The sequence below is a fragment of the Leopardus geoffroyi genome, chromosome A3, assembly GCF_018350155.1.
Source record: "Leopardus geoffroyi isolate Oge1 chromosome A3, O.geoffroyi_Oge1_pat1.0, whole genome shotgun sequence".
Classification (NCBI taxonomy): domain Eukaryota; kingdom Metazoa; phylum Chordata; class Mammalia; order Carnivora; family Felidae; genus Leopardus; species Leopardus geoffroyi.
In genome coordinates this window covers 76534405-76557570 of record NC_059336.1, presented here as the reverse complement: position 1 = coordinate 76557570, position 23166 = coordinate 76534405, and the positions used below count along the sequence as shown (strand labels likewise).

Sequence of the window (23166 nt, the reverse complement as noted above, 5' to 3'; positions counted from 1 at the left end):
AAGAAATAAAATTGCTATTTTACCAAATCCTATCCCCATCAACAAAGGATTCTTTAAAGGAATGTGATAAACCACAACCATATCTTTTTTATTTTTCATAGCTGAAGGACATTTTTGGATGAAAAATATACTTGTGATTTCATGGCTTCCTTATTCTATTTGCAGGATATTTCATTACTATGTAGATTACACTAAGTTTCCAAAATGTAAAATTGGTTCCTTATTGCTTATAATGTTACGTATTCATCTGATTTCTTTCTTTCTTTTCCTTTTTCTTTCTTTCTTCCTTCCTTCCATCCTCTTTCTTCCTTCCTCCCTTCCTTCTCCTTCCTTCCTTCCTTCCTTCCTTCCTTCCTTCCTTCCTTCCTTCCTTCCTTCCTTCTGAGAGAGTGAGTGTGAATGAGGGAGAGGGGCAGAGGGAGAGAATCTCAAGCAGGCTCCATGCTCAGCTCAGAGCCCCATACCGGGCTCTATTTCATGACCCTGGGATCATGATCTGAGCTGAAATCAAGAGTCAGATGCTCAACCATCTGAGCCACCTAGGAGCCCCTATTCATCTGATTTCTAATCCTTAATGCTTTTATAAATGATGTTCATTTCAGTTAGTCAACAAAATATAAATTAATTTTAGTGCTCTTTGAAAGGAAAAATCATCTTGAAATAAAAAGAAAATACAGGAAAATATACTATCATATCTTTAGAAGTACACATACATGAAAATTTGTCATATAAAGCATATATTTCATTAATAATGCATTGCCAAGAAAGTACAAATCTTTTTTTGGGGGGAGAGGGCAGGTGGATTTTTCAGTGTTACAGAAATGGAAAGCAGCCCATCTCCACCATTCTCTCCTTTATTCTTACTAACAAATTCCAAACAATATATTTGCCAAAAAAACCACCTGTGTTTCCCAGACCCTTTGCATATGGGATGGCCAATGTGATATAAGACTTGTTCAAGGGACCTCTGTGAAAGCTATCACTGCCCTTCTATCTATTGATGGTTAGGGTTCCAGTAGTGATCTTGAGACCATGATAGAAAAGCCAAGGAAATTTCCATTCCCTAATATCAGACCCAAATTGCCATTACTCTTTCAGCTTTGTTTTTCCTTTAAAGTTTCTCTTTTTATAATTGAAATGATCTCTGTATTAAGAATGTCTTTTAAATGATGGTTTGACACTAATAAACTATGTGTATTCACATAGCTAATGTCTAAACCTTAACTATGTGGCGAGGTAACTCTGACGTTGGAACTGTAAAATCTTTGACAATTATTCACTTGATTAGTGCAATGACTTTCAGCTGGTTGCAGAGTAGAATCAGGTGTGAAAATAAAACTTCACTAAGTCTAAGGTAATGGTGTTCAAATTTCGGCTTACATTAGAGTCCCTTGTTAAAACACAGAGGTGTTAAACCTGTGATTCTTAAAACAGATTGCTGAACTCGTCTCCTAGAATTAAGAGATTCAATTGGTCTGGGGTGACATGGTCTCAGGTGATACTGATGATGCTGGTCCAAGGACCACCCTTTGAGAACCCCTAGTCAAGGCTACAGCCTGGGCATCCATGTAAATAGTTTAACATGATTGTGATGGTTGAATGCAGTATCATCCTTAATGAATGAGTTACATAATTGAGGGAGGGGAGGGTCATATCCCTAAGAAGGTTCTCAAACTTTGCATGCATCATAATCATCTGGAGGGCTTGTTAAAACACACATGGTTAGGCCTTACTCCCAGAGTTTGGGATTCCCTAGATCTGAGACAGAGGGGTGAAAATTTGCATTTCCCAGGTGATACTGCTGCTGATGGTTCTAGACATTTTAAAAACGACTGCTTTAGTGTAATTTGTATCTAACTACCACTGCCATACTCTTGTTTTTCCCTAAGTATCCAGAATATGGTGATAATGGTTGTGAAAGTTTAAGAATCTTCAGGAAGTCAAATTCCATTTTGAGGGCAATAAAGATGGGAGGGAGTACATCTTAGGCATCTTTACATGGCCTGTGGCATATTACAATGATGTTTTGCAAATACTAGGGTTCAAAAATATAATGCATTGAATATTGATGGTGATATCAAACAATTTTGTGGTAAATAGTAGTAAGCTACTTATTTAATCAGCCCTCAGTAAAAGGAAATGGATAATCACCATTTCTGAGTTTAAAAAAATGTATAGAAAGGGTTATCAAAGAAAAATTAACTTTGGCTCAACAAGTTAATCGGCAATCTTCCCTCACATTTTGCCTTTAGACGTTTGTGAATGCAGTGCACCAAAGCTGAGTGTGATGTTGACTTAAGTCTGGAGATACGTGTGTATATGTGTGTATATATATTTGTGTGTGTGTGTATACACACACAAATACACAATTGTGCAGTTCTGAAATACAATAGTAACTGACGAAACTTGGTAAACCATAGAATTACAATGGTGCATGTGATATACTGAATGGATTGTATACGTACAGAACAATACATTTTTCTGTATGCTGAAGGCATACAAGAGATCCTGTAGAACAGGCTAATAGACTGATTACAGTGAAGAAGGGGAGTTGAGGCAGGTTCAGGGTAAAGGAACTACAATACCCAGACTGTACAAACCATCTTATGCGGTAAGAAATGCAACTCCACAAAGCTGTAGTAGTGTCTCTGTAAAATCAAACAAAATTACCAAAAGGGTTATTGGGACAATCAAGGCTGGAATGCTCTTGTTCAATTACATCTGTGAAAATAACAATCTTCCCTCCTGCCCCCTATTGGGGCCAATGCTATCTCCAGCCGAGCATCTACTGTGGCTGGGCCTGAGTCCAGGTGCCCGGACTAGCCCAAGACCTTCATTTCCCCTCGCGCGGAATCTTCGAGACTTTTTCCCGCCAAAGCCACTGTTTCCGCCCCTCGGAGCCCAGGGCGCTGGCGGGACTGCGCATGTGCGGGGCGCAGCCAGTGGCTAAACCCCCGGCGGCTCCACGGACGGCGAACCGTGGCGGAGATGGAAGCGAGCCTGTTGCGCCAGTGCCCGCTGCTTCTGCCTCAGAACCGGGCGAAAACCGTGTACGAAGGATTCATTTCAGTTCAGGTACCTGCCCGCTCGTTGCCTGCTCGCTAGTTGGGCCTCCCTCTCGCGGCGCAGCTCCGCCCCTGGAAGTCAGTTACGGGAGCGGTTAGCGGCCCGGACCTGTGGGGATCGAGGGGGGCGGCGCGGGACCGCTTCCTCCGAGTCTAGAGGTTTGAGAACGGCTGCTGTTGTGGGCAAGCCGGCCCCTCGCTACCGCGTCGGTGGCCGGGACGGGCTCGCAGCCAGGGACTTGGCTGGCGGAGCCTCGCGCTGGACCGGAGCGGGGGGCGGGGCGGAGGGCCACGCCCCCTCGCTCAGCTTCCTGAGTTTGGCCTCTCCCGTTAACTGTGTTTTTGTTTGTTCGTTTTTTCGCAAATTTTTGCCTACCTCGATTGTAACGCCATTCCCACTCCGCCCGACAAAACCCACGAAGGTTGGTGCCCGTTCACGAGGAAATCCGTGCTAATTATATTCGTTTTACAGTAAAATAAACAAATAAATTAAAAAAAATATATATGTATATATAAGCCTCCTTTTGGCTCCCAGCTTAGTCGTGTGTACCTGAACACCTCCAGCAGCGACATTTGTACGGAATCTTAACAGAATTCATTACTTATGAGTGCAAGTGGCTTCTCTTGTGGAGTTTATTACACATGGTAACACACGTGTACATTTCTGAAGTTTACAGAGTGCTTTCCAAGTACCTTGTTCCACTAATGCTCAGCCCCTTGAGGCACAATTTAAAAAAAAAAAGTCATTCTCTCTTCATAGTAAGTCAAAGCATGGGAAGGCGGAGAGGTTAAGTTACTTGCCCATGATCACCAGAATTCCTTAAAGCCAGGCTATGTGATTCACTCGTGGATGGATTTTGCCCCTCTACATTGCACCAAGATACCCTAGGGTAGAATTTTAAGTATAGATTTTTGCTCCCTGACCTTTACACTCATCATGGTACCACCTTTCTGACCACACATATGTTTTTTTAAATCTTTTAAAATTAACAGATCCAGCCTGAGGGAAAACTGGTGAAACCACACACAAATTAACCACCTGCAACATTTTTTAATTTTTAATTTTTTTTTAAAGTTTGTTTATTGAGAGACAGAGAGTGATGGAGCAGTGGAGTGCGAGCAGGGCAACGAAGGGCAGAGAGAGAGAGAGGGAGAGAGAGAATCCCAAGCAGGCTCCGGAGGTGGGGCTCTGAACTCATCAATAGTGAGATCATGACCTGAGCTGAAATCAAGAGACTGATGCTTAACCAGGCGGTGGGCCCTAACCACCTGCAACTTATAATACGGGTCATGAATAGGTTAAATGATCAATCCCTACCGAACCAGAGGATTTGGTTTGCTATGTGAAATAAGGAGAAATTCCTGAAGAGGAAAGAAACAAAGTGGTCATTTTAAAACAACTTAACATTGAAGCAGAACTGTATTTTCTAAGAAAATATGTATGAATCTTAGGCAAGTTTTCAATTATTTGGACTCCTTTTTATAGAAACACAAATTATGCAATTTTGTCATAATTTAAAATTTAGTGATTAACCAGATAATTTGGAAAAATATCATGGTAATGAATAAAAATTTCTGTTCTCAGAATTATTTTTATTTTCTGAAAGGAAAATGAATAATTGCATTGCTCCACCTTACCTTGATTAACGCTCCATTCAAAAATTCTCATCAAAACAGACATTGCCAGTATTAAATGAATGGGATGGAGGTAAAATTTAACTCTTAATTATAGTGATTAAGCGAATGGTTTCACCTTTCAAAAATGTTTGAGTATTGGGTATTTGAAAACTTGATAATTTATTTAACTTTAAAGGGAAGCATATTTCATGTTTTTTTTTTTTTAGCTATTAATGACATGCAACGTTATATTAGTTTCAGGTGTACAACATAATGATTTGATATATGTATGTATTGTGAAATGATCACAGTTAAGTCTAGCTGTTCATCTGATTCGCCATATGTAGGTGTAGAATTTTTTTCCTGTGATGAGAACTTTTAAGTTTAGTCTCTTAGCAGCTTTCAGATATGCAATAGTATTAACTCTGGTTGCCATGCTGTACATTGCATCCCTTTAGCTTTTTTATGACTGGGTGTTTGTGCCTAGAAGGTGCACAACCTTTACCTGTTTGAACTACTTCCCCACTAGCACACATACTTTTTGAAGATCGGGGCCATATCCTAGAATTATTGTTAAGTTTTGAAGTTTACTCAAAACATATAATAATCTCTCAAAAATACAGAGTGAGTTATCAAATTTACTTGCTAAATGAAACTTTTACCCACCCCTCAGAATATTGAGTGTATAACTAATCAATATACTGTAATTAAGGGAAGGTTACAGAGGGTACATATGGATATATTCATTTTTCTTCAAATTCATCGGGGATCATCACAGAAAGTAGAGGTTAAATTTCATTATTATTTCTGGAATAAAGGTAATCCACTTTTCCCTTCCCCAGTTGGAAGTACCAGTCTTGAATTACCTAGGTGAAAACATGATTCACTTTTCAGACAATATTTAGAAAAATTGAAGAGATCTTAAGTTACGTTTTTATTAGGAACCATGTTTCCAGCATTTTAGGCACTTTAAGGAAAGTACTTTGTATTATATGTGTCTGTCTGCTAAAGCCTCTTAGAAAATGTGTAAACAAAAAAACAAAACAAAACAAAAAAGAGAAAATGTGTAAACATCAGAATTGAGATTAGATGAAATTTACCTGTGACCCTTTGTTGTAGCTACAGTTCTGATTTGTACTTGCCTTAAGCAGCTTACTGAAATCATAACGTAAACAACTTAATTTAACATTGTTTTGTTTGGTGGAGCTGATTTTCGTCTGTTTGTTTTGTATATAATTTCAAACTTACAATAACAAGCATGTATGAAGATTACCCAGATTCTCCATTTTACTTTTGCCCCATTTGATTTATTATTCTGAGTGTGTGTGTGTGTGTGTATATATAATATTATATATATACATATATATATGTGGGTGGGTATATATACACATTATTTTTCTGAACAGTTTAAGATTAGGTTGTAGACATAGTGCCTCTTTATTCTTAAATATTTCAGCATATATTTCATGAGAACAAGGATACACTTATATAAATCCACAGTACAGTTACCAAAATCAGGAAATTTAATCATGATGTAATGCCATTATCTGGAGTCCAAATTCAAATTTTGTTGATGTTGCAATTACATATTTTGTAGCCCTTTCCAGCCTCTTAAAAGATATCACATTACATTTAGTTGACACATCTCTTTAATCTGGAATAGTTCCATGGTCTCTTTGCTTTTAATAAATTTGAGAATTTTTAAGTTTATTTATTTTGAAAGAGACAGAGTGTGAGTCAGGGAGGGGCAGAGAGAGAGAGAGAGATTGAGAGCGAGAGAGAAGATCCCAAGCAGGCTCCATACTGTCAGTGCGGAGCCTGATGCGGGCTCGAACCCACAAAACCATGAGTGAGATCATGACCTGAGCCGAAACCAAGGGTCGGACCCTTAACCAAGGGTCGGACGCTTAACCAACTAAGCCACAAGAGTCCGACGCTTAACCAAGAGTCGGACTGAGCCGCCCAGGTGCCCTAAACTTGATGTTGTTTAACAATACAGTTTGGTTATTAGGCAGAATGTCCCTCAGTTTGGGTTTGACTGATGTTTCCTCATCATTAAATTCAGATCATGTCACTTTGGCAGAGATGACACAGAAAGAATGTTGTGTTATTTTCAGGGCTCATGAAGTTAGCGGGTTTCATTGGTGATGTTACCTCTGATCACCTGTTTAAGATGACATGTGCCAGATTTTCCTTTTGTAATTCAGAAGTACTTCTAGAGAGCTATGAGGCATCAAACTTTCAGGGGTACACACCAGTTTTAGCATCTATTGACTCTTGATTGAACCAGTTAGTACTGTGGTGGTTGCCAAATAAATGATGATTTCCTTTTCTTTTTCTAAAGTTTATTTCTTTTGAGAGAGAGAAAGAGAGACAGACACAGAGAGTGTGCGTGAGTGGGGCAGGTGCGTGAGTGAGAGAATAACAAGCAGGCTGCTCACTGTCTGCGTGGAGCCAGATGCAGGGCTCAAACCCGTGAAACCATGAGATCATAACCTGAGCCGAAATCGAGAGTCGGCCGCTCAATTGACGGAGCCACCCAGGTGCTGCACCAAATGATGCTTTTCTAACTTCACTAGTTTTTCTTTATTGTCATTTTATTATAAGGAGTAGCTTTCTCTTTTTCCCCACTTACTTGTATCAGACGGGACTCATTGGTTTTAAAAATAGTTTATTTAATGGATTGTGATCATTACTTATTTTGATGTTTAAATTATCCCAGATTTGGCTATGAATGCACATTTTTATTGATAAAATTTTTATAGCTCTGCATTATCCTCTTATTACTGTTTTTATAGTACTCTGTATATGCTGACTTATAGTGTTTCATCGTCATAGTTTTTTAGTACTGAAGTTTACTTTGTAGATCCCTTGTACCCAGGAGTTATTTAATAGAAAAGTAAAACATTTTCTCACAAGTCTTGTTTTGATTTTTAATTTTGTTATTTCTAGTTCTCTTACATTGTGATTAGCTAATCTTTGTAAAAATTATAGCGTGTGAAACTTATTGATCCTTTGTATGTGTATGTGTGTGTGAGAATAAACCCTCGCTTTAAGAAGATATTTTAAGAAGATATTATTAGTTTGTTGCTTTTCTTTTGAGTGAGTTTTGGTAGTTTGTTTCCTTCAAGGAGTTTGATCATTTCCTCTAGATTTTTGAATTTATTGTCTTAAATGTTATGATATTCCATTATTATCCTTTTAATGAATGCTTTTAGGATCTATAATGATGTTCCCTATATTATCTTTTGCTGCATAACTACCTACTCCAAATCTTTGTGGCTTAGAACAACAAACATTGTCACATATGCTGTGGATCAGGAATTTGAAAGTTACTTGGGTGGATGGTTCTGGATCAGTGTTCCTCATGAACTTGCAATGGAGATGCTAGCTAGTTTCCCAGTACTCCAAAGTCTTGACTAGAGCTGAAAGATTTGCTTCCAGGATAGCTCATGAACATGGCTGTTGGCTGGAGCCCTCTGTTTTCTGCTGCTTTTGACTGGAGGCCCTCAGTTCCTTACGGCACAGACCTCCATAGTGTCCTCACAACATGGCAGCTAGCTTCCCCTGAGTGACATAACAGAGACCAAGCAGAAAGCTGCATAGTCCCTTTTTTCTCCTGGCCTCTGATGTTAATACATACTTACTTCTGCTTTATTCAGTTTTTCTAGAAGCAAGTCGTAAATCTAGTCTTTATTCAAAAGGAGAGAAATGAGGTACTGACTCTTAAAGGCAGAAATAACTGGATAGAGGCTTATAAATTTTATTGATCTCAGGGCACCTGGGTGGCTCAGCTGGTTAAACGTCTGACTCTTAATTTTGGGTCTGATTCTTGATTTTGACTCAGGTCATGATCTCACGGTGTGTGAGGTCAGGCCCTGTGTCCAGTGGGCTCTGCGCTGACCGTGCAGAGCCTGCTTCTGATTCTCTCTCTCTCTCTGCCCCTCCCCAACTTTCTCGCACACTCTCTCAAAATAAACTTAAAAAAAAATTTATTGATCTCTTCGAAGAAACTACTTTAAATTTTACTGATTTTTTTCTCTTATTTTTGTGCTTGTGTTTCATTGCTTTCTGTTAAGTTTCCCAATTTCTTCAAGTGGGAGGTTAGCTCCTTGATAATGAGAAGTTTTTTGTCTTATAATATAGATGTTTAGTGCTGTAAATTTTTCTTCAGATGCTACTTTAGTTATGTAAGATCTACTTCATATGTTGTATTTTCATTTTTGTTTTTTCAGTTCAGGATACTTGTTAATTTCTTTTTCTTTTTTTTTTTTTTTTTTTTTTTTTTTTTTTTTTTTTTTTTGCGCAGGTTACTTAGAAGAACAATATGTCTTCTAAATATTTGAGGATTTTCCAGATCTCTTTTTGATACTGATCTATAATTTAGTTTCATATTGGTCACAACATGATTTTTATGATTTAAACTTTTTAAAATATTTTGGGACTTATGGCATAGAATATGGCCTATATTGGTAAATGTTATGGCTGTACTTGAAAAGAATGTGCATTCTGCTGCTGTTGGGTGGATTGTTATATAATGTCAGGTCTAGTTGGTTCATAATGCTATTTGAGTTTTTTATATGCTCCCTGATTTTCTGTCTGCTTGTTTTATTAATGAAAGGGGGTATTGAAATCTCCTACTATAATTATCAATCAATTTCTGCTTTCATTTCTCAGTTTTTGCTTCATTTATTTTGAAGTCCTTTTATTAGGTACATAAACTTTTAGGATTATTAAGCAATCTTGAACTAATTTTTTTCTTTTCTTTCTTTTTTTTTTATGATTCTGAAATGACCCTTTTTATCTGTGGTAATCTTTATCCTAGAATCTCTATTTTCTGATATTAGTATAGTGACTCCAGCTTTCTTTTGATTAGTGCTGGCATGGCTTAATGTTTTTCCGTTCTTTATTTTATACCTATCTGTGCCTGTATATTTAAAGGGGATTTCTTTTGGGATTTCTTTTCTTCCTAAAGTTATTCCTTTAACATTTCTTGTGGTGCATGTCTTGTACTGATAAATTGGCTGGTTTTTGGCTGTTTTATATCTGACATATTGTTTGGCCTTTTGAAAGATACTTTTACTAGGTCTAAAACTCTAGATTGATTTTTTTCCCCCTTTTCGTATTTTACAGATGTTGCTTAACTGTCTTGCATTATTTCCTGTGTGAAATCTCTAGTATTTCTTACTTTTGGTCCTCTAAGTAGTGTGTCATTTTTCTTTGCTTATAATATGATTTTTGTTTTTTGTCGTTAGTTTTTACCAATTAGATTATGATATACCTTGGTGTAGTTTTCTTCATGTTTTTCCTCCAGTGGGTTTGTTTGTTGAGCTCTTTGGATTTGTGAGTATATATTTTCATTTAATTTGGGAAAAAACGTCAGTCATTATTTTTTCAAAAATGTTTTTGTCCCTCCCTCTCTTTCCCTTGTATTGGAGACTCAAACTACATGCATATTAGGCCACTATAAAGTTGTTTTATAATTCACTAATGGTTCTGTTCTTTTTTGGTGTTTGTTTTAGGCTCTTTCTTTGTTTTATTTTTAATGTTCTGTGTTTTGAGGTACCCTAAAATCATCTTTTGCAAGGCTTAATCTGCTAATACTGTCTACCATCTCAGACATTGTACTTTTCATTTCTTTGATTTGGGTCATTATCTTTCCTGTTTGTTCTATTTAGCATACTCCTGCTTTTCTCTACCTTCTTGGATATCTATAATGTAGTTAAAACTGTTGAAAATTTTTTAAGGAATTCTATCATTTGCCATTTTTGTATTTCTCTGGGTTTTCCTCTTTATTATGAATCTTATTTTCCTGTCTCTCTGCATGCCTGGTATAGTTTGATTGGATGCCAGACACTATGCATTCTAACTATTGTGTGCTAGATAATTTTATTTTCTTAAACATTCTTGATTTGTTCTAAGATGTAGTTAAATTACTTGAAAACAGTTTAATTTTGTCATGGTTTGCTTGTAAGCTTTGTAAGGCAGAACCAAAACAGACTTTAGCCTAGATTTAATTTGGTTCTACTACTGGGGCATTAGTCTTCAGCATGTATATGTGTGTATGTATGTATGTATGTATGTGTGTACATACATATATATTTTGATGATAACTTTTATAGGACAAGGTTTTCCACTCTTGCTGGTCAGAAACAGGACTATTCCCAGCCTTGTGTGAGCTCCAAGATTGTTTTGCATGTTCTGTTCTCATGGGTCCTCAGCTTTTGGTGGTTTTCTCACATACGTGCAACTGTCATACTCAGCTGATTACACTGATTCTCTAGGTTTATTCTCTGTAGATTTCTCTCTTTTCCACGTATTTCTTTCCTCTTTGATACTGTACCTTGTGAATTATAGGTACCTTTGCCTCCCCCGACTTAACCCCTCTATCTCAGATTGGGGGCAATGTTGGACTCCATTTGGTTCTCCATCCTTGCTGTGTAGCCTGAAAACTCTTCAGAGAGTAAGACTGGACAGCTAAAGAGATTTTCTCATTTGTTTCCCTTCTTGCAAGTATGACTGTCTTTTAGTGTCTATTTGATGTCTGAATATCGTTTCATGTATTTTTTGTCCAGTTTTTACCTAACGTAGAAAGTAAGTCCTGCCACTATTACTCCATGTTAGCTAGAAGCAGAAATCCTCTTTCAGTGTCTTAAAAGTTGTATTGTTGCTTTTTTAAAATTTTGCTTTGAGAAATGTGGTGCTACCCTTATTCTGTTTCCCATATACTATTTGAAATTTTTTTTTTTTTTTCTTCAACGTTTATTTATTTTTGGGACAGAGAGAGACAGAGCATGAACGGGGGAGGGGCAGAGAGAGAGGGAGACACAGAATCGGAAACAGGCTCCAGGCTCTGAGCCATCAGCCCAGAGCCTGACGCGGGGCTCGAACTCACGGACCGCAAGATCCTGACCTGGCTGAAGTCGGACGCTTAACCGACTGCGCCACCCAGGCGCCCCTGAAATTTTTTTTTTAATGTTTATTTATTTTTGACAGAGAGATGGAGCATGAGTGGGGGAGGGGCAGAGAGAGAGGGAGACACAGAATCCAAAGCAGCTCCAGGCCCTGAGCTGTCAGCACAGAGCCCAACGTGGGGCTCAAACTTACAGACCCTGAGATCATGACCTGAGCCGAAGTCGGATGCTCAACCGACTGAGCCACCCAGGCGCCCCTCCCGTATGCTATTTGATCTTAGCAGTTGTGGACTATTTATTGTTAAGGTCTGCATATTAAGATAGCTCTTAGAGTGGATTGTTAGAAGTCATTTCTCACGTGTTCAGTTGGCTCTTTTCCTTATGTGAATTGCCAGAAAATATACTTGGACTGTAATTTAAAATATTTTTTTCTGCTATCTTATTTTCAAGGTCTCCAGTTCTTTGTGTATTGTATTATCTTTACCTGTTTCCACTTCAATTGCTTTTTTCTGATGGTTTTTAATTTTTTTCTTATTTGGTGATTTTCTGGCTTTTTGTTTGTTGCCTCTTAAGAAACTTAAAAAATATTTTATTGGAGTAAAGTATACATAACCTTTGCCAGTTTAACCATTTTATTTTAAGTAATGACTACCCCAGCTTGGGGCTTGAACTCAACCCTGAGATCAAGAGTCATGCAGTCTACCAATTGAGCCATTCAGGCACCCCACCTCTTACGAAGTTTTTATTTTGCTCTGTTCTTCCTTGAGCACCTATTAATTTATTCCATTCTAGTATTTTATCTTTTTCTGAAGTAAAATTTTTTTCCTTACAATTTCTGTTCTTGGTTTTTGAATTTCTGAATACTAGTACAAATACTTACTTAATGATAATATAATTCAGTATTGTAATTTGTTTATGCCTGTGTTTTTTGTTTGCACAGGTGATTTGTTATCACTTGAAATGTTTTCTATCATTCTGGTTTTGACTCCTAGCTTGACATTGATGAAACCAATATCCTGGTGAATTTGGTTGTTGACAATAGTTTTTAAAATTCCTAGCTTAAGTATAATGTCTTCTGTAGGTGAAGCAAAGTGCAGTTTATTTAGTGGATAATTTTTTAGTAGTGTTGAGGGAGGAGTTGAGTGTTTTTATTTTGTTAAATAAGCTCCTCCATTTCTCACTCTTAATTTTTCCTCCTAACATCCGTTTTCCAAAGGATGGCTCTACCTGCCTTTTTTTATCATCTATTCATATATTTCTTTTCCAAGGTGAGCCTCTTGACTTTGGTGTTTATACTAAGCCCCCCTACCCGTAGTCAGTGCTCTGATATACCAAACTCTTTATTATTATTTTAGCACTTAGTCCAATTCCTCTTCTCTCTTCCATGCTTTTTTTTCTGAACCCCCTAGTTCTTTAAGAGGACTTGCTATGGAAGTCCCAGGGTAGAAGCCACTAGAAAGTGGTTTTTATTTTTCTTCCTAGGTAGCTTGAAGTTTATAGTGTGCTCTCTCTGATTTTGCTGGAGACATGGGATTTTTGTGGTTTTAATTTGTTCCTAATATTGATCTATTTGGGAGGATGAGTGGAGAGATTCAGATTTAGGCAACTCTCTGTACCTTGTTCCCTGCAACCTGGAAGTTCTTCCTGAGAACAATTAACATTTTTTATATGCTTTAACTAAAAAAAAGCTAATTTTGAACATTTTCTTGAATCAGAAAAATATTGTGACATGTAACATGGCATTTGACCTTTTAAAATGGCTGGATTTTGCACATAAGGGACTTTGGAATTTTATTCTTTCAGATAACAGATCGGTAGAGTAGTTTTACTATTTTTCATGTAAATTTTGAATTCCAGATTGTTCTTACACCTATGTGTGGGATGTCTATAAAGTTAGGTTAAAGTTACTACATAATATCTTCTAGTGGTTTAATGAAATAGTGAATTATTGTTACTTGACCTTTTGAAAAGGTCAGTAGTACATTTTGTTTCATTTTTTTAAAGGACATTTAAATGTAATGAAAGTCAGAACTGTAATATTATCATGAAAGTAAAGGTTATGGGGTACATTTAATTGTGTTCCTCTAGTTTTGAATCTGCTTTGAGGGAGCCTGTGCTAAAATTCTCATGGTGATTATTTTTCGAGAATTTTATTACTCTTTTTCATTTTATATTGTTGGAGTAAAAGATTATATTTCTGTTTGTCTTTTTCTGCTTACCTTTGCTCAGATCATGTGTATTATCCTATTTAAGATATAAAGTTTAAGCTGCTTACCCATTCACTTTCTCAAGAAAGAAACTGAATATGTTTTTCAGAGAACAGTTCTTTCCTAAGAAAGACTCTTGAGTAAAACTTGGTATATTCAAATGTATAGCTTGTGAATATTTAAAATAAATATTAGTGACTTTATTCATTAACGGCACATGAATGTGGGAGAATTAAATATTTTGTTTTATGAAAATATTTCTCTCATGTGTGTATGTTCAGATTATGGAACTAAATATATTTTCATTTTATTAAAATTAGGAAATTGAAAATTACAAAGCTGGTAATGTATCAGATGCTCTTATTTTACATTGTGATTTTTTCTTCCATAATCAAAGCAATTGAAGGAATTTCTTCACAGACTTATTTTCTAAGAAATACTTAAAGTTCTTTGTTTACATTAACAATTTCTTAATATTTCTTGTGACATGAGTTGATTCTAAGACTCTTTGTTTTGATTTCCCAGTAATTACAAAGTTTCTGACATTTTTAAGTTATTTTTCCTCAAATGCAATATTTTATTCTACACATTTTAACAAATGTAAAGATTTGGATGAAGTTAATACCTTTTAGAAGATAAAGGAAAAACCTTGCTGTTTCTATGTGATTTTTTTAAGTTTAACTTTTTTTTTTAACATTAAGCAAAAGATGAAAATTTGAGTGAACCTTTTCAATATTTTCCACAGGGACGAGATTTTCACCTTAGAATAGAGTTGCCTGAAGATTTACAAATGAAGAATGCAAGGTGATGTGGTGTTTTGTTATATACATGCATCTTGGTAGGATGGACAGTCATTTAATCTGGTAAAAGCTGATTCTAGCAATTAGTTTTGCCTAAAGTGCTTATTAGCCAACCAGAAATGTTTCCGGTTTTTTCAAATCAGCGTACATTTGTAAATTATTTTCCCTTGTGCTGAAGTACTTTTCAAAGGTAAAACATTAATTCTCTAATTTTTTTTTTTCATTAAAGTAGTAAATAGCAATTGTGTAATGTACCTCTTGGTACAGACAGCCCTTCAAGGAGTATCAAGAGATGAGACTGGAAAGTAGGCAGCATCTAAAAATCTCATTTCTGTTCTTAAACATCTCTGGGAGTAGAGTGGACAAAGAATCCAGAGACATTGTTAGTAGAATTGACTGGATTTTGTGACTAATTAGAAGTAGGAGATCGAGGGGAAGAGTTGTGAAGGATGCTTTCCAAGTTCTGGCAACACTAAGCTAGAGAAGAGGTTAAAGTGGAGAAGTAAGAGAGCCATCATTTAGAGATGTTGTCAGGTGTGAAGTATCAAGAGGAGATGTTTAGTGTATTGGCTTTGAAATAAAGCGTGAGACATGCAAGTCACAGTAGGCGAGGGATTTGGGCCTGTTAGTATGGATACTTTCCAGTTTCTGCAAGTGTGGGGTGAAAAGAGAAAGCCAATGTTTAAAAGACTTGAGAGAATACCAACATTTACAGGACTGGTAAATAAAGAGGAACTTGGAAGAAGAGTAAGGACTGACCAGAGAAGTAAGAGGAAAATCTGGACGACAATTATCACTAAAGCTATGACGAGGCTTAATGAGAAAATGGTTCACTGAGTATTGCAGAGGGATCAGGTTAAATATGAATAGGTTTCGTGTAGTGGCAGAAAGCAAATTGTATTGGGTTTGGGAGTGGGTAAGGGAGTAGGAAGAAAACATAAACAGTATAAAGTACATTTGACCCTTGAAGAACCCAGTATTAAGGGGTACCAATCCCTCATGCACTTAAACATTTGCATATAACTTTTGACTCTCTCAAAACCGTTGACCAGAAACCTTATCAATAACATGAACAAGTTGTTTAACACTTGCATACTGTATGTTGTATGTACTATATTCTGTATTCTTAAAGCAAACTAGAGAGAATGTATTAAGAAAATCATAAGAGGAAGTGGCGTTTATAGTACCGTATGTATATTTATTGAAATAATCTGTAAGTGGACCTGTGCAGTTCAACCAGTGTTGTTCAAATGTCAATTCTATTTTGAAAAAAAGGAGTGGCTAGAGAAGGGTAATGCAGTCAAAGAAGAGTTGTAATGATCTTGTTTTTTTATGTTGAGATTTACTTGGGCAAGTTAATATATTAAGTTGAAAAAACTAGCAGGAAATAAAGATATCACAGTAAAGTGATAATGAATTGATGGTCAACCTGGCAAGGGATGGAACGTACATTTGGAGAAGTTTTCTTGTGGGCAGTTGAATGAACTACTTTGTTACTAAGAGAGGAAATAGGGGGGAAATGGAGGTTAGCAGACCAAGAATGGGAGGGTGTCACGATGTCCTGAAGGGACTATAATTGGGGAAACTCAGAGGGGCTTCCTACTTCAAGGTAAGGAAAAGCACATCTTAGAAGAGTTACTCATCTGAGCAATATCAAGAGCACAGCTGAGGTGAGCCAGTGGATAGACGAACACTAACTTATTACTACTTATATAATTAAAAGTACCTTTTACATTAATCTTTAATTTGAAGATTATATCATTACATATGCTTTCTCAAATACAAGTTCTGTACATTATGATCAGAACTGTTGGTTTTCTTTAACCTAACTTGGAGAAGAATCTAGTTCAATAGAAAATTTTGCTTTGGATATGGTTAAAAAAAAAAAAAAGATTTACTGTTTGCATGTCATTTACTGATTGCAGTTATTTATATTTTGAAATAAAATTAGTCCCGACAGTTTGAAGACAAGACTTTCAACAGTATCAGTGGTAAAAAATTTTATTAACTTGTCAGAATTATATTTATGTCATTCTTTTCTATGTACATGCGTGTTTGTGCTAGCATACAAATAAGTTTTTTTCCTTTTAATTCTGAACAATAAAGAAACCATTTTGTTCCATTAAATTTTAGATTATTATGTAGTTGGCAACTGAAAACAATACTTAATGGATACCATCAAATAGTACAACAGGTAAGTCCTTTAAAAAGTTTGTTTTAAGCAAGGATAAGAAATTACAAAGTTAACTCTTTTTTAGAGGACTGTTTGCAGAACGTTGTAACAAACTGGTTTAATAGTTGCTGACTTTTGTAGGTTTCATTTCTATTAAATATTTTAAGGATCCATGCATTATAGAAAGTGTTCTCTCAGAATCCTCCGTACATCTCTAGGCAGCATTTGTTCTGAAACTGATTTCTATCCTGGAGACTTGAGGGTCTTCAAATGTATAGCCATCATGCATAGCCATCACTTTTTTGAGAGATTTTTTTGCTGAGACTGAATAGTGGTAGTAAGGAGAAGAAAACCAGGACCCATTTAGGAATTGTAGAGTATCTGTGGCAAAAATGGGATTGTAGTTCTAGATTAGGAACAGGAAAGGTGTGGTGGAAATCACTTAGGATCATACATACGTACTTAATGAGTGTACATGTAAATACAGCATACATGAGGTATAGACAGGATTAATCTTTTCTTTTTAATTGTCATAACTGGAAGTTTGTATTATGGATTGCCTACACCTATTTCACCCTCAGCCCCACTGTAGTTATTCTTGATGTTTAGGTTCTGCCTGAAAATTCTTTTAAAAATTAGAGAAACTTAAAAAAAATCACTGTTACTAAAGAAACCAAAAATAAATGAAATGCCTCTTGTAGAAAAATAAATGTAAGTAGAACTGCATTTCCTTTGATGCTTTATTCATTTGTATGTTTTTCCTGATTTCTGCTATTCCTATATTTTTTCTATCTTAAAAGCAGGTTATTATCTATGATAACTGACAATGACAGTCACTCTCACATAAAGCATTACTGAACCACAAAGAAATATAGGAGATAAACTATTTGATTTGTAGAATGTAAGCTGTCATTGCTGGCAGCATAATTACTGCAGTTTTTTAAGGGGATATTTAAATTATTTCTCTGTTTTCTTTACACTGCCTCGTCCTCATCCACTGTGACTATTTATATTGTATACTAGAGTTTAAGAAACGAATCTATTGAGATATTTAAATAGCCTGGAAAAAATTGTTAATAGAGACTAAGTATAATATCTATAATTGTTTTTCTCCTCCAGTTCACCACAAGAGTTCCTAGAAAAAGTCCCAATTACTTATTAATCTCTTTTCTGCCCTCCAGTGGGTCATATAGAACCAAGAATTAGTTTTTCTTTGTTTTATTCCAGTATTCCTGTTCTTTCCTTATAGTGTTTTTAACTTTAATAAGTATGGGTTGGGGGATCAGCAGTCTTTTTCTGTGAAGAGTCAGACAGTAAATTTTTCAGGCTTTGGTGGTCCTAAAATCTGTCCCAACTACTTAACTTGTAGGGCCATAGCAGCCATGACCAGAGGTAAACGAATGGGTGTGGCTGCATTTCCGTACAACTTTAGTTCTGGAAACGGGTATTGGGCTGCTTCTAGCCTCTAGGCTATCTTTCACAGAAACTTGATACTATTTATGGCTCATTACTAGTAAGCTAACAGGGTACATATTGTATAGAAGATGAGAAAGTCAAAGATTCATTTTACAGATTTGCTCACTCAAAGCTATGTTGTTATTCATATGTCTCATGAATTGTTGAAGTTTCTTAGATTATTATTTTTCTCGTCTAAAAGAGTGAACAAATTCACAGATGGGCTTTGTTCAGAACTGCGTGGTGGTACTGCAGTGTATCACAAAAAAGTAACAAAAATGCAATATTTTGATTTCAAGAAGAGAAGTGATGTAGGGTTTCATCTAAAAGTTACACTTGAGAATTTGCTTTGCTTTCCTTTATTCTATAGTTATTTTAAGAATCAAAGATTCTAGGAAATAAAATTATAACTCTTAAATATTCAACTTTAGAAGTTATTTCCTTTTTGCCTTTTTGTTACAATGACTTTATCTTGTTTAAAGATTGACTGCTTTTGAATTAATATGGGTTAGTTGTGAAAAAAACAAAATTAACAATTTGTAGGTAGTTTTAAGGTCAGGGGCAAAAATAAAAATACAGTATTGATCATTATTAATTCATCACTCTAATTAGATTTTTTAATTGCATAGATTTGCCTGAATTTTATTTTATGTTCTTCTTTTCTTCACTCCTATAACACCTTTGTCTTTCTTCCTTCTTTTTTCTTTCTTTCCTTTGTTTCCTTTGTTTCCTTTCTTTTCTTTCTTTCTTTCATAATGATGTGGTTTGGCAGATTTGCTAAACTTGACCAGTAGTCAGTGCTGAAGGAACTAAGGTGTGTGGGATTTTAAGTACAATTCAGTGTATCTCACCAAAATAGATTTGAGGGCTTTAAATTACTCTTTGAAATTGGTAGACATAGTAGAGATGGTTATAAGTACTTTAATTGTTACGCTTTTAAGATGTAGATATATTTAATATTTTTTTCATTCACATGGACCTGTACTTTAGTTCAATTTCAGTATATGGAATATTCATTGTACAAAGGAAATTAATTAGAAATGTTTTAATCTAGAGAATGCAGCACTCTCCTGATCTAATGAGCTTTCTGATGGAGTTGAAGATGGTTTTGGTAAGAATTTGTTTTCTAGTGCTGTTACCATATTCTATAAGTCTTGATGTTTTAAAAAATTCCTTTAAAAACTAACATCATTGGAATTTAAAACTTCTCAACTCCCAGTCACTTAATGTTTTATTTTACTGTGTGTGTAAATGTGGGTGATGCTTTTTTTGAATTGCATGAGGAACAGAAATGTGTACAGGAACCAATTTGTGTCATAAAATGGGTACATTTGACACTAGTCTTAGGTGATGAAGAAATAAAATGTACTCCTGGTTTGTCAGAGAATTTAACATCTATGGAGAGATAGTCACACCTAAAGATATATGTATAAATTTGTATATAGCTGCAGATTTCTGAAGAACTTCTTAGGCTTATTACATACATATACTTACATATAGTAATTGATTATTCTGTTAATTATGCATAAAATACTTTTTAGTTTATCCTATGGACATTGTATTATTTAAAAAATTGTTATGCAAGTTTTCAACATAAGTAGAAGAGGGAAGACTGCATAGTGAAAACTGATGGGCCCATGACCTGACATTTTGTCATTTTCCCCCTACTCTTTAAGGAGAAAGGGACTAGAGTATTTTTAAGGAAATCCTGGACATTGTATTCATCCCTCCATGAATATATTGGTGTATACTTCTAACAGCTAAGTGTTTTTTTTAATGTTGTTAAATATACTATTATAACCCTGACAAAGTTAGTGGTAATTTCTTATAGCTTCTCTGTATCTGTATGAGAATAAGGTCCACACATTATATGTGTTGATATGTCTCCTAAGTCTCTTAATTTCTAGCAGCATTTCATCTTTCCCCCACCCTTTTTTTTTTCTTCATGCCATTTACTTGTTAAATAAACTAGATCATGTGTCCTATAACATTTCTTGCATTCTGGATTTGGTTTATTAGATATTCATGGTGTCTTTTAACATAGTCTTCTGCCTTTTTTTGTAATTCAGTCTCAACAGAATTGGGTTCATTTTCTGGTAATAATACTTTGTGCTGTGTACTTAGATTGCATGAGGGAGGCACACAGTATCTGATAATTCCTTTTTTAGTAAAGTTAAGATTGATCAATAGATTTAGACCCATTGAATATAAAGTTTCATATCAGCCTGTCACCTAATGGTATTAGCATCCAATGATAATCATTGCAGATGGTGATTTAAAAAATTCTGTCATCTACATTTATTATATGGAGGTCTATAGAGAAGAACTTCCCTTCATCAGTTATTTGGTTAATTTGAGGTATAGCTCATACTGGAGAAATAGGTTAAGTGCTTGTTTCTTTTCCCTTTTTTTTTTTTTTTAAATCAATTTTTAGAGTAATGAGTTAGTGCCTAGCAACTGTCAAAGGGAACTAATGATTTTTTTTTTTTTTTTAGTAGCATTAAGAACTCATGGACTTTTATATATTGACTTTAGTCCATTGCAATCACTATACCTTTTGATACTTAAATTGTTATCATTTTTGGTCAGTGTATCCCCCTTCATCTCGGCTTTTTAGTTCTTTTAACACAGCCCAAACTTTGCTTTCTGACACCAGTTGCCCCAGTTTAATTTACTCATCCTTTTGCAGAACTATAATCAGTTACTTCTCTGAAGAGCCGTGGTTTCTTTATAGGAGATAGTGTTTGGATGCCACAGATCTAGAAACTGGAGTGTTCATTGCTATTACTGCTAGCCCTTGTCAGTGGGCAAAAACTAGGAAAAAATACTGTTTAGAAAGAGAATAATGTATCATGAATTCATATTGATATTTCCAAGTCAAATTTGGCATTATCGCATTTTTACTTTGATATTCATGCTTGTGTTTCTTTTACTCTGAAAATCTTGGTTTCTAATATTAACATAATTATTTTTTGTTATGTTTTACTTGCTATGTTTTACTTATGCTTTCCTTATATCTCTATATTTATATTTGTCTTACAAAATTATAGTACCAATGTATCGGTACTAACAACTGCAAGCAGTTTATTTTTTTGTAGTTCTTTTTGAGTTTTTTATTCTTAGTAGCATTTGCCACATACTAAGAGCTTAGTTGCCAGTTGTTCTGAGTCCTTTTTTCAATCCTAACAAGCCTCTGAGGTAGGGCTTTGATCAAATGTTTGGGATCGGAATAGATTATAGTCAGTTTCTAAAGTTTGACTTATAAATTCATAAACCCTAACTAGTAAGAATTACCAAAATTGATTATGAATTTCATCAAAGGCCAAAATATGATAAACTTAAAAAAGATGAGGTGAAGATGTGAAGCATATTTTGGTTTATCCTTGACATTGCAAAAAAAGTCTCTAAGGTTTTTTTTTTTTAAATCTTTTTAGCATACTTTAAAAAAATGGTACAAATAAAAGGACTAAGGGACCAAGGTAAAACTATATATACTGTGTCCCATTAAGCTCTTATTACTAAAGCTAACTTTATTAGGTTGTAAGAACAGCTCTATTGGTCATTTAATTTTGAAGAAACTTACTGGTTTAAAATGTTGACATTGATCTCTGATTAACAATATTCTATTTAGTACATTTGTTACCGCGTTTCTCAATAAAATGACTTGCTGTATTTTAGCTTTCTAAAGAAATTGACAGATTGGTGATACTATTGCACATTTATGAACAGTATACCTAAGAAAATAAGAATTGCATTAGTTTATTTGTTGGGCTGTGTTGTCGGTAATAGGGTTCCTATAACATAATCACCAATGAAAGTATTGAGGATGATGTTCAAATGAAATGTGTAGTTATTGAACCTTTTCAGGAAATTGGTATATCTCCACAGTTTCCTAGTAATAACTAGGCATATAGGAGAGTTCAGTATATATTTAATATGTGAGCATTTACCTGTGTTTTAATAGAACTCTGATGTGGGTAGGTTTTTTTTTTTTTTTTTTTTTTTTTTTTTTTAATTCCTCTTTAGGGCTTAGTCACTAAGCAGCTAAGGCCTTAAAATAGGAAATGGTAAAGTTAGAATTTAAAACCTTTGTAAAGCTTGTGCTCTTTCTACCATGTGTCTTGCCTCTTCTCCACAAAGAATGCTTTGCTTCTCTGACTTAGACCTTTTTCTTGTTGTGGTTCTAGAATAGGAGTAACTTGTCTGATTCAAGGTAGAAGGTAGAGTTTATAAATGTCATAAACCTAGGATTAAAATATATCTTTAAGTTTATTAGAGCACGCATGAGCTGGGGGAGGAGAAGACAGAGGGAGAGACAGGAGAGAGAGAATTCCGAGCAGGCTCTGCCCTGTCAGCTTGGAGCCCTATGCGGGGCTCGAACTCAGGAACCAAGAACCTGAGCCGAAATCAAGAGTTGGACGCTTAACCGACTGAGCCACCCAGGTGCCCCCCAAATACATTTTTATTATCATCCGAACTTATTTTTACCTTCAATGTATGTGGATAGCAGTATTTAATATTTCTGGATTTAAAAAAAAACTTCAAAAGAATTACTGAAGCTGTTTAATATATATGTATAAGAACTACACTGACTTGTTTTTGTAATAACAGGATAATCTTAATAGTAAAAATTTATTTTTATGGACCATCAGGCAACTTACAGATAACGTTAGGTATTTAGTTCATTAAAAAAGCAGCATACTTCTTGTCTAATTAAATCCAAATTGACATTTTGGGCTTTACAAACCTGCTTTCAAAGTTTTGTTGTTATTGTTTGTTTGTTTTTGCTTGTTTCTATCCTAAAGCAGATTTAGAACTGTGTTAATTTCAGTTAATAGTCCTGATTTTGAAATACTGTTTTTGAAATACTGTTGTGTAAAATCTATTCTTTTTGGTATTCTCAATTTAATAGTATTCTATCCTTGTTTAAAAAAG

The 23166-nt window shown here is 35.2% G+C and overlaps 1 protein-coding gene across 1 annotated transcript in view; it reads left to right on the top strand.

Moving 5' to 3' along the window:
- The first annotated feature begins 2841 nt into the window (after positions 1-2841).
- FANCL (FA complementation group L) overlaps positions 2842-23166 on the top strand; it is an 85534-nt gene continuing 65209 nt past the window's right edge. Inside the window, exons 1-4 of the mRNA XM_045446127.1 lie at positions 2842-3075; positions 14549-14607; positions 16737-16797; positions 19286-19342. Of these exons, the coding sequence (XP_045302083.1) occupies positions 2989-3075; positions 14549-14607; positions 16737-16797; positions 19286-19342 (264 nt within the window). The 5' untranslated portion in view covers positions 2842-2988. The remainder of the gene's footprint in view (positions 3076-14548; positions 14608-16736; positions 16798-19285; positions 19343-23166) is intronic.